Source organism: Pelophylax lessonae (genome assembly GCF_965119305.1).
Source record: "Pelophylax lessonae genome assembly, chromosome: 3".
NCBI lineage: Eukaryota > Metazoa > Chordata > Amphibia > Anura > Ranidae > Pelophylax > Pelophylax lessonae.
Genome location: NC_138770.1, coordinates 306531631 through 306544523, shown reverse-complemented (window position 1 = coordinate 306544523; position 12893 = coordinate 306531631). Strand labels below are relative to the sequence as shown.

General features: G+C 42.7%; 1 protein-coding gene across 1 annotated transcript; it reads left to right on the top strand.

Moving 5' to 3' along the window:
* Positions 1 to 5851: 5851 nt before the first annotated feature.
* On the top strand, positions 5852 to 12175 carry LOC309550508 (uncharacterized protein; the record flags this gene model as incomplete). Its single annotated transcript, XM_082250872.1, has 3 exons — positions 5852 to 6544; positions 7022 to 7845; positions 12100 to 12175. The coding sequence occupies exons 1-3, from the start codon at positions 5906 to 5908 to the stop codon at positions 12173 to 12175; spliced, it is 1539 nt and encodes a 512-aa protein (XP_082106998.1). The 5' UTR covers positions 5852 to 5905.
* Between the last annotated feature and the right edge of the window lie 718 nt (positions 12176 to 12893).

The window sequence follows — 12893 nt, the reverse complement described above, 5'->3', positions numbered from 1 at the left end:
CCGCGTCATCACATCTAGACCAGGCAGCGGTCCGCACTGCAGGCGGACCCCGCCATACAGCTCCTCCATGAGGGAACTCGCTATTATTGTCTTCACAACTAGCTTACTAAGACTGCATTGGAGAAGCCTTCATGATTTCCAGTTATGCGCTACTTTTGATCTCTGTGATGGAGATCAATCACTTTTGGTAAGAAGTACTGGTGTTGGAGTGCTTTCTGGTGGTGGTTTTCTGCTCGAGAATTACTTCTTTATGTGGAGACGGACACACATGGACTGCTTTTTTATTGCTTTTTACACATCCTCAAGTGGGACTGTCATTCATTAAGGGTCTTAGCGCCACAGTTTTGTTTTTTATTTCTTTTAATCTGCTACATTTCAGATTAGTGTGGCTGCTGTACCCACTACTGTATATTTGCTGTTTTTACAGTTTTTTACCTTAATGCGCAGCAATTTCATGTTTTTTTTTTTTTTTTTAGGTGATAGAATCGCCCGGAATTGAGTCCCCAATGGGAACTGAGAAAGCGGCCTCCACAAACACATCCAAGGCGCAAGATCCATGGTGTGGTAAAGGAATCAGGAAGAGGTATTGAAGGGCTCGATTTGGTAATAGCATGACACTGTACAAAAAGATATAAATATGCATATATGCATAAATCAAACCAGTGATCCATACATAAAATTCATGAGCATAAAATGGTAAAGAAAAATGAGCCCAAACCATATGAAAAAAGAATCCAAGTCAGAATACCAAAGTGTGAGGTAGAAGTATGTGACTGTATGAACATGCCAAAGCAGAGAGAAAAGGGTGAGACATGCATGAAAAGTGTTTGAACTATATAGACCAGTGACATCCCTAAAACATCAAAGAAAACAGTGCTGAAAAATTTAAAAGTAAAGTGAGAATCACAATTATTAGGGAAGGAGAATCCCAAGGGTGAAGATACTAAAAAATGTGACGAAAAGGAGGATGATAGTGAAGCTAGAACAATTAAATAAAGTGAGTCATGGAACCTACGCTGGGACCGGGCGGGAGGCAGCTCTCAGCGTCACAAAGCTGTTCAGTACGGAGGGAGTCCATCGGGCAAGCCGGTGTTGCCCAAGACGGTCTCCCTCAAATGAACGCTGATGGAGTCACGTGCAGGGACGCCAACAAGCGTGTGACATAATACTGTGCACGGAGGGATGTGACGCCGATGCATCGTGGCCACGGCCGAAGATCCCGCCCCCACCTCGGCATCTAGCCAGAGGGGGGGAGAGAAGGACGGACGCGGACGGGGCGCATCGCAGTTCCCAAAAGGGACCACACGGGAGACACACAGCCCAATGACATGGGTGAAAAAAGTAAACCAATGAGAACCAGTATTAAATAAACATACAAAATCAATATACAATACCCAATGCATATGTAATTCGTATATATGGTGCCAATTTGGGATAATACATAATTATATTACAATGATAAAACCACTGGTTTCACATCTCCATCCCTGGATCAATATTATTAAAGGGAAAAGGGAGGAAAACATGGGGGGGGGGAAGGGAAGGATGTTAATTGATTCTATACTTGTTTTGTGCTCACCAGCCCAGGTATATGCAATATCATATATAACACCATGTGCCCAGTGGCCACATCTCATACAAAGTCCCAAACATTTTTTGAGCACTATGTGCTCTACATGTAAAAGTAGACATAGGGATGGAGACCCAAGGCAGGAGTCTCACTCAAAGTCCCACCAATCCTTAAATACCTTTTGTGCTGCCACGCAGCTTTAACTGTCTAGCAGTTGTTATTACATGTTATGTTATGCTATGATATTGGTATCTTCCTAGCACCCCTGCTGTTTCTGGCTAGATGGTTTCTCCCATCTCCATTTTCCTGCTGTAACTGCCATTTTGTTTAGTTGTTATGAGGAGACTGCAGAGTGTGGAAGCTGTGTAACTTCATTGTAAATTTAACTATGGAAAAGCCTCTATGTTTATGCCTTTGCTAACTTGAAGCATAAAGAAGCATTGGAGAACACCTCTGGAGTCTTTATTCATTGAGTAAACTATCTGTTAAAGCCATCATTCAACCTGCTGCACACACTTACAGACTGGATGTCTACAAGAGGGTCACAGGTACAATCGATGCTGAGACAGAACAGTAAATTTACATGAAGAATCCATCACAGGTATCTCTGCAGCTTAAGAAAAGTAAATTTACAGGAGTACACAGCTTCAAAAAGTAAATTTACAGGAGTACACAGCTTCAAAAAGTAAATTTCCAGGAATACACAGCTTCAGAGAGTACAGTTCCAAAAAGTACTTGAAGTAAATGTCCATGGTAATATACAGCTTCAGAACTGTAAGTACCAAACTTGTCTGTGAGTCACCAGAAGCATTACTCTGCATATGAAACCAGCCACGTATTACTGCTTCATTACTGTTACAGCCTTCTGAGGTGATCCAGTTTGAACTAGTTCCAGCACTAGCCACTATTGTAACAAAAAATACCTCAGCCAGCCTGCTTAATAACAGAAGTCACTACTTACAGAGCTGAGCTCTGGCAGATTTCTAACAAGACATCAGAAATACAGTACTTATTATGTCTGACAGAGATCTCACAGAGTTACCTGCATTTAGTCAAGATAAAGCAGACTCCTTACTTCATTCTGCTCGTCCTGTCAGAGCCCCTCACCCATCCTTGAAGGCAAGGGAGGTTTATGAAGCAAGTAAGGAAGAAACCTCTAGTAACCTGACTGCATTATGGGAAAAGACTTTAAGTTGTATAAAGGCCACTAATGTAACTAGCAACAACTCTGAGCAATTGAACACTGCTCTCTCAAGGGTTAAGAAGGCATTTGAGAATTATAAAAGACTTTCTGAGAAGTACTATTCCCTATTGTCACATTCCAACATAGAGGAAGCTGCATTGGAATTAAAGGACTTTACTTCTAATGACCAGCAGAGGCATAGTACATATCTTGAAGCAAAGGCACAGATAGAAGGGAGATTGGCACAGCTATATGAGACTATATTCTGTAACTCTGCTTCTTCAAGACACTCAGGAAAATCTTCTAGGTCTGCCCGCTCATATCATAAATCTTCTTCTAAGTCATTGCGGTCCTGCTCTATAAGGTCAATACTGAGCGACCAAATACTCAAAGCTCGCCAAAAGGTTGCAGTAGCCCAGGTTCAAGCCGCCTGCTCTGAAAAAGAAGCAGCCATCAAGGCAGAAGCTAAATGCAAGGAAGAAGAAGCTAAATGCAAGGAAGCAGAAGCTAAACGCATTCAGGCAAGAATACAAGCAGAAACAGAGGCTCAGCTAGAAATTCTTCAGAAGAATAGAGAAAAGGAAGTAGCTTTAGCAGAGTTATCTGTCTTGGAACAAGCCCTATTGGAAGAAGAAGGAGCAGCTTGTACCAGCTTGGCTGCTTTTCAAGACCCTGTGGAAAGGACCCTACAGTTTGTCTTAACTCAGAACCACGACAATACAGTCCCACCTACAGTTGGAGATTCTTCTCATAATCATCCAGCAAGTGGATCAGAAGGCAATGTGTCGCCAAAGCAAGCTGGTCAACTAGACACACCTACTAACAGAGACCCTCCACAACTACCGCACGTCACAAAATCAAGTGAATCAACCTACGCAGCTCATGTGCCACCACAAACCTATGTGCATAGAGATTACAAGGGCACAGCAGAAGACTACAGAATGAACTCTATACCCCCTTTGATACAGCTCTCTTTGACTTCAAATGCTCAGAGACCTTCAGTCGACAGACATTTACCTAAATTAAACCCATCTGCAACACCTTTCTCTCTACCTACCAGCCAACATCAGATACCAACCATGGTCCAAGACGGCGCACCATCAGTAGACCCTGTGGCTATAAAAACTGAAAGCACTGACATTGCAGAGTTCAGCAAGTATATGATTCGACGAGAGTTGATTACAACTGGACTGTCTAGATTTGATGACCGCCCAGAGAACTACAGGAGTTGGAGATCTACATTTAAGGCGGTAACCAAGAACTTGGACATTGAACCTCAAGCAGAACTTGACTTACTAATAAAGTGGTTGGGGCGTCAATCTTCAGAACAAGTAAAGAGACTTAAATCTGTCTACATTTATAACTTTAAAGCAGGCCTTGATGCTGCCTGGGAACGTCTAGAACAAGACTATGGGAGCCCAGAAGTCATTGAATCTGCCTTATTCCAGAGACTAAACAACTTTCCTAAAATCTCTGTTAAGGACAATCATAAGCTTAGAGAGTTAGGAGACCTCCTTCAAGAACTTGAAATTGCTAAGTTAGATCCTAGTTTACCAGGTCTTAGCTATTTAGACACTGCTCAGGGCGTAAATCCTATTGTAGCAAAGTTGCCTAGTTATCTTCAGGGAAAGTGGACTAGTGTAGGATCAAAGTATAAGTATGAGCATCGTGTTTCCTTCCCTCCCTTTTCTTATTTTTCAGAGTTCGTGCGGAAGGTTGCAAGATCCAAGAATGACCCAAGCTTCTTCTATCCAGATACAACCACCATTCCTTTAAGTACTTCAAGGGGTATTGCCACCAACAGTAAATTCAAGGATTTAAGGCATCCTATTGCAGTGGGGAAGACCGCGATAGCATCCAACGTCTTAGCTACAGACATCAAAGCTAGCAATCTTAATCAACAGTGTCCTATTCATAATGCGCCACACTCTCTCTCCAAATGTCGTGCATTTAAGGACAAGCCTATTGAAGTACGCAAGTCATTTCTCAAAGAGCATAATATCTGTTTTAAGTGTTGTGCATCCTCCGATCATTTAGCTAGAGACTGTAAGATCGCCATCAGATGTTCTCTCTGCAACAGTGCCAAACATGTGGACGCTCTTCATTCAGACCTGTTAAAAAGGAAACCTTCACCTGGCAGCAACCCCAAGACTACATCAGATGATGGCGGGGAGAGAACTGAGCAATATGCCGACCCCGTAACCACAAGGTGTACAGAGGTATGTGGAGAAGGGCTTCATAGCAAGTCTTGTAGCAAGATATGTCTTGTAAGAGTTTTTCCTGAAGGATGTCCACAAAAATCCATAAAAATGTATGCCATACTCGATGATCAGAGCAATCGCTCATTGGCCAGTACAGAATTCTTTGACCTATTCAACATTCAAGGAGAGACCTGGTCTTATACCTTGCAGAAATGTGCAGGAAAGGTCAATACTTCTGGAAGAAGAGCCCATGGCTTCATAGTCGCATCAGAATATGAGGACACAGAGTTTTCTCTTCCAACTCTAATCGAATGTGATCAGCTACCGAACAACAGAGAAGAAATCCCCACACCAGAGGTTGCACGTCATCACCCTCATTTGAGCCACATTGCTAACTACATTCCACCACTTAACAAGGATGTTAAGATTTTGATTCTACTAGGGAGAGACATTCCTAGAGTTCATAAAATAAGAGAGTTATGTAACGGTCCAGATGATGCTCCTCAGGCCCAGAAACTTGATCTTGGATGGGTGATAATAGGAGAAGTCTGTTTAGACCAATCTCACAAGCTCTTGGATGTAGCTTCCTACAAAAGTAATGTTACCTATCGATTGATGAAATGTCCATTGCACTACTATGTGAAGGAAAGACTTGATTTCAAAAACGAAGTTCCATATCAAGCACTCCAAAGCATTAACTGCAAGCTCACTTCTCAAAAGGACTTTGGTGATTCAGTGTACCAAACTACTCGTGATGACAACAAGATTGCCCTTTCAGTCGAAGACAAGGAGTTCATCAAGATTATGGATGAAGAGTTCTTCAAAGATAATTCCAACAGTTGGGTAGCTCCATTACCCTTCCGAGTACCAAGGCTTACTCTCCCTAACAATCGAGAACAAGCTTTAACCAGATTTGCTGCACTTAAGAAAACTCTCCGTAACAAACCTGAGATGCAAGAGCACTTTCTAGCATTCATGCAGAAAATTTTAGATAACCATCATGCTGAGCCAGCACCAGACCTTAAGAAAGGTGAAGAATGCTGGTACCTTCCGTCCTTTGGAGTCTACCATCCTCGTAAACCGGGGCAAATCAGAATAGTCTTTGACTCAAGCGCTCAGTTCCAGGGAACCTCTTTAAATAACGTTCTTCTAACTGGTCCAAATCTAACGAACAACCTTATAGGAGTGTTGATGCGGTTCAGGAAGGAACCAATTGCCGTGACAGCTGACGTCCAACAGATGTTCCACTGTTTCATAGTCAAAGAGGAACACAGAAATTATCTCAGGTTCTTGTGGCACCGCAACAATGACATTAATGATCAGGTGATAGATTATCGCATGAGAGTCCATGTCTTTGGAAATAGTCCATCTCCTGCCGTGGCGACTTATGGACTGAGAAAAACAGCGCAGGAAGGTGAAAAGGAATTCGGATCTGACACCAGGCAATTCGTTGAGAGAGATTTTTATGTAGACGATGGCCTGAAATCCTTCTCAACACCTGAAGAAGCCGTCAATTTGATAAAAAGGACCCAAAAGCTCCTGTTGACTGCTAATTTGAGGCTTCATAAGATCGCATCTAATAGCAGCGAAGTAATGAGGGCTTTCAATACAGAAGATCACGCTAAGGATTTGAAGAATTTGGACTTGGGAGTAGATTCCCTGCCCATGCAAAGAAGTCTCGGTCTTCTCTGGAATGTAACTTCAGACACATTCACCTTTCAGATCTCTGACGCTAAGAAGCCATTCACCAGACGTGCAGTCTTGTCAACTGTCAACAGCCTTTACGATCCCCTAGGCTTTGTGACTCCAGTTACCGTCCAAGGGAGATCCATACTTCGTCAGCTTACTGAAAGAGTGACAGATTGGGATGCCCCTCTGCCAGTAGACCTACTGCCTAAATGGGAGAACTGGAGAAACTCCTTGAAGGTACTGGAAGAACTTAATATCCCACGCTGCTATTCACCCACTTCAGTTTCAAGAAGTCTGAGGAAAGAGATTCACATCTTTTGTGATGCATCTACCGAAGCCATAGCGGCTGTGGCTTATCTCAAGATCATAGATCCGTCCGGGAGACCCCATGTCGGGTTTCTACTAGGAAGAGCCAAGTTAGCTCCAAAACCTGCTCACACTATTCCAAGATTAGAATTGTGTGGTGCGACCCTAGCTGTTGAAGTCGCAGAATTCCTGCAAAATGAAATGGATATTGAAATCGATCAGATTAAGTACTATACTGACAGCAAGGTAGTGCTTGGTTATATATGCAACAATGTGAGAAGGTTCTATGTGTATGTGGCCAACAGAGTAGAACGAATAAGGAAAAACAGTAGACCTGAACAATGGAACTATGTCCCGACTGGTTTGAATCCCGCAGACATTGCTACTAGGTCAGTGCCAGCAGTTGTCCTCACACAAACCATCTGGTTTTCAGGACCCAAGTTTTTAATGGACCAGTCTTCTACAAACTCAGAAGAAGATATCGATTTCCACCTGGAGGATCCAGATACTGACCCGGAAATCCGGCCTGAAGTTGTAGCATTGAGTTCCAACATCTGCTCAAGAAGAAATTTGGAGGTAAGACGTTTTGAACGTTTCTCCTCTTGGAAAAGGTTGGTGAAGACTATAGCAAGATTGATTCATATTGCACAGATTTTCCGCAAATCAAATCAGACATCTTCTTGCCATGGATGGCACACCTGTAAGGAGTCACCCAACGCATTCGAGTATGAGAGGGCTGAGCTGTTCATCATACGTCGTGTGCAAGAAGAAGTCTTTGTGGAAGAGATTAAGTGCTTAAGAGGCAATAGACCAGTCCCAAAATGTAGCCCACTATTCACACTGAACCCAGTGATCGACAACGAGGGTATGCTTCGAGTCGGTGGACGACTGAAAAGGTCAAACCTGCCAGGGAAGGAACAGAACCCCTTGATAATACCAAGAAACCACCATTTGGGAACATTGATTATACAGCATTACCATGAGAGAGTCAAACATCAAGGAAGACACTACACTGAAGGTGCAGTCAGAATTGCAGGGTTCTGGATAGTTGGAGGAAAAAGACAAATAGCCACGATCATTCACAACTGTGTTAAATGTCAGAAGTTACGGGGTAGACAGCAGTTTCAACAGATGGCTGACCTACCTGCAGACAGACTGAGTGAAGATACACCCTTTGCATATGTCGGAATGGATGTGTTTGGACCATGGACAGTAACGGCCAGAAGAAGTCGTGGTGGTCAAGTCAACAGCAAAAGATGGGCTGTAATGTTCACTTGCTTAACTGTAAGAGCTGTGCATATCGAAGTAATCGAGTCAATGGATACTTCGAGCTTTATCAATGCTCTAAGGAGATTTCTTGCTCTAAGAGGTCCCGTGAAGATGTTGAGATCAGATTGTGGAACTAACTTCATTGGTGCTTGCAAAGAGTTACAGATCGACCGACACCAAGTTGGAAATTATTTGAGTGATCTAGGCTGCATGTGGAAATTCAACCCACCACATGCTTCACACATGGGCGGAGCATGGGAACGTATGATTGGGATGGCAAGGCGCATACTGGATTCTATGTTGCTTGATGTGAGTTCTTCACGTCTTACCCATGAAGTACTTACTACATTCCTTGCTGAGGTCGCAGCAATAATCAACTCAAGACCGCTGACAGCTGTATCCACAGACCCAGAATGTCCAACTGTTTTAACTCCAGCTGCATTATTGAGCCGGAAAATTGGACAGATCCCAGCGCCAAAGAGCATCTTTGATGAAAAGGACATATATAAACGTCAATGGAGATATGCTCAATACCTTGCAGATTGTTTCTGGGACAGATGGAGGAGGGAATACCTCACACTTCTTCAAGGACGTAAAAAGTGGCAGACCCAGAAGCCTAACTTAAAGGAAGGGGACCTGGTTCTTCTAAAAGAAAAGCAAACCAATCGGATCCAGTGGCCAGTTGGAGTTATTTCAAAGGCCATTGCTAGTGATGATGGAAAGGTCCGAAGTGTGGAAGTCAGGATTGTAAAGGACGGGAGCCCAAAAACCTTCCTGAGACCAGTCACTGAGACAGTCCTAATTATGCCTGCTTCCAAAAATTCTGATTTAGTGTTATGTGAAGGAGTCACTTAGATCTCTAGCATAGTTAGCTTAGAGGAGAGGGCTACATAGCATTCTACTGTATGCAATGTTAATTGTATGTTTATGGAAAATAATTGTGTAGTGGTATCTCACGATACCAGGCGGGGAGTGTGCTGCCACGCAGCTTTAACTGTCTAGCAGTTGTTATTACATGTTATGTTATGCTATGATATTGGTATCTTCCTAGCACCCCTGCTGTTTCTGGCTAGATGGTTTCTCCCATCTCCATTTTCCTGCTGTAACTGCCATTTTGTTTAGTTGTTATGAGGAGACTGCAGAGTGTGGAAGCTGTGTAACTTCATTGTAAATTTAACTATGGAAAAGCCTCTATGTTTATGCCTTTGCTAACTTGAAGCATAAAGAAGCATTGGAGAACACCTCTGGAGTCTTTATTCATTGAGTAAACTATCTGTTAAAGCCATCATTCAACCTGCTGCACACACTTACAGACTGGATGTCTACAAGAGGGTCACAGGTACAATCGATGCTGAGACAGAACACCTTTCCTTTGTCCTTTAATTTTCCCTTCCCTCCCCCCTTCCCTTCTTCCCTTCCCCCCCCCATGTTTTCCTCCCTTTTCCCTTTAATAATATTGATCCAGGGATGGAGATGTGAAACCAGTGGTTTTATCATTGTAATATAATTATGTATTATCCCAAATTGGCACCATATATACAAATTACATATGCATTGGGTATTGTATATTGATTTTGTATGTTTATTTAATACTGGTTCTCATTGGTTTACTTTTTTCACCCATGTCATTGGGCTGTGTGTCTCCCGTGTGGTCCCTTTTGGGAACTGCGATGCGCCCCGTCCGCGTCCGTCCTTCTCTCCCCCCCCTCCGGCTAGATGCCGAGATGGGGGCGGGATCTTCGGCCGTGGCCACGACGCATCGGCGTCACATCCCTCCGTACAGAGTATTACGTCACACGCTTGTTGGCGTCCCTGCACGTGACTCCATCAGCGTTCATTTGAGGGAGACCGTTTTGGGCAACAACGGCTTGCCCGATGGACTCTCTCCGTACTGAACAGCTTTGTGACGCTGAGAGCTGCCTCCCGCCCGGTCCCAGCGTAGGTTCCATGACTCACTTTATTTAATTGTTCTAGCTTCACTATCATCCTCCTTTTCGTCACATTTTTTAGTATCTTCACCCTTGGGGCTCTCCTTCCCTAATAATTGTGATTCTCACTTTACTTTTCAATTTTTCAGCACTGTTTTCTTTGATGTTTTAGGGATGTCACTGGTCTATATAGTTCAAACACTTTTCATGCATGTCTCACCCTTTTCTCTCTGCATTGGCATGTTCATACAGTCACATACTTCTACCTCACACTTTGGTATTCTGACTTGGATTCTTTTTTCATATGGTTTGGGCTCATTTTTCTTTACCATTTTATGCTCATGAATTTTATGTATGGATCACTGGTTTGATTTATGCATATATGCATATTTATATCTTTTTGTACAGTGTCATGCTATTACCAAATCGAGCCCTTCAATACCTCTTCCTGATTCCTTTACCACACCATGGATCTTGCGCCTTGGCTGTGTTTGTGGAGGCCGCTTTCTCAGTTCCCATTGGGGACTCAATTCCGGGCGATTCCATCACCTGACTGACATTCCATACTCATGTGTAAGCTTCAGTTTCTCGCGCTAATTTTACAAAACATTCCTTTATTTGATGCAATATCACATTTATATGTGTATATATTTTTAGATGCCATTACCATGCCTGCTCCTGAGGAAGTGAAAAATGTAATTCACGAAACGCGTCGAGCCTATGAGGCAAACAATATACCCACAAGTTTCACCTGGCATACACAAATGTTTTGTAGTACCTCCTTGAATGTTTATTTATGTTGTTACAGTTTTTTACCAAACCTTATATATACATACCCCTTTTATCCTCATTGTACTGTATTTATATATCATTGTCAACTGCCATTTATACAATATATAAAAAAAACACATGATGTTAATTGATTCTATACTTGTTTTGTGCTCACCAGCCCAGGTATATGCAATATCATATATAACACCATGTGCCCAGTGGCCACATCTCATACAAAGTCCCAAAAATTTTTTGAGCACTATGTGCTCTACATGTAAAAATATCTACCCAAGTCTTTGGACTTTTTTTCACTCAGAAGTCACTTTTTTGGTGGAAGTTACCAAAATATGGACTGTCCTTAAATAATTTAGTATATGTTTGTCCATATGTATTTCAGTCATTGTTATTTATATGTATTATTAGTAATTATTTATTTACCATCAGGTTTTTAATATTTATTATATGTACTATATATCATATGTTCTATCAGTACATAATCGATTCTCGAGTATGTTCCATGAACCGTTGAATAACAAGTATAGTCCCTTTCTTTTGGATGTAAAATTTCCAATATATCTGCCAGTTGACTTTCATATAGTTTTTTTCTTAATCCTCTTTATTTTGGGGATTCTGTTTCTTTGGGATCTCGAGGTACTATCTATTCTTGGATCGAGGCTAAGGTTGAGATCACCCACCAGAATCACACCCCCCTTTTTAAAATCCATCAATTTCCCAAGTACCTTCCCTAAATACTCCTCTCATTAGGAGAGTATATGTTTACTAGTTTAACTTCCTCATCATATAATTTCCCTTTCAAAAAGAGAAATCTCCCCTCCGGATCTGTTAACCTTTCTTTTAAGACGAACCTTACTCCTCTAGCGAAGCCAATGGCTACTCCCTTTGATTTTTTCTGAAACGAGTCTGCATAGAACCACGTAGGATAATTTCGAGAGTACAACCTAATATTCAAGTGGGAAATATGGGTTTCCTGCAAAAAAATGATATCTGCTTTTAGATAATAAATTTCCCTCAATATTTTTTGTCTCTTTACTGGTGAGTTCATCCCTCGGACATTATAGGAAACCAAATGTATTAATGTCATCTCACTAGTAAGCTTTTCTCTATGTTATTCCTCTCTTTCTCATTTCTCCTCCTTTTTTCCTTCTCTCTCCTTTTATCTAGCTGGATTCCTCTGGAAGCTACCTTTTCTGTGGGGGCTGAAGAACTCTTAAATAAATTCTGCTTGAGTAAAGGATGAGTTACTCTTTGTGATTCATTCATCCCTCCCCCACCTCCCCCCTCCCCCCCTGCCCCCCCCATCCGAGTCCAACTGGACAATGGGTACCTGGCTTTGCCCCTACCCCATGCCAGGACAGTTGACCAACTCCCTCCCACCTTTAATCGACATTGTCCCGGGGTCGAGCTCTGACTTTGCTAGCCTGCTTCTCCCCTCCCCCCTATTATGGGCCTCGTCCCATTTCTGTGGGCAATCATGAGGAGTATGAGGTTAGCAGCATCTTGGATTCTCATCTGTTCCAAGGTCAGGTTCAATACCTGGTGCACTGGAAGGGTTATGGTCCTGAGGAGCTCTCCTGGGTTCCCTCCACTGATGTTTATGTTCCCGTTCTTATCCGGGGTTCCATGCTTGCTTTCCTCAGAAACCATTTTGTGCTCCGCAGGGGAGGGGCCGTTGAGAGGAGGGTACTGTCATGGTCTTACCTTGCCTTCTTGCTGGCAGCCATCTTGTACATGTGCAGACTGCTGTCATTTATAAACTCTGTTTGCATCATCACTTACCTGCTGCCTGGGTGTCACGCAGTGATGATGTTGCACACCTGACTATATATATCACCTGTTGGCTTGCAGTCCTTTGCCCTTGTGTTTGTGCTCCAAGGTGCATCACGGCTAGCAGTCTTCTGTTCCCTGTGGTCCTCTGTGCATGACCTGGCTTGGCTGACGACCTTCCTGGCTCTTGA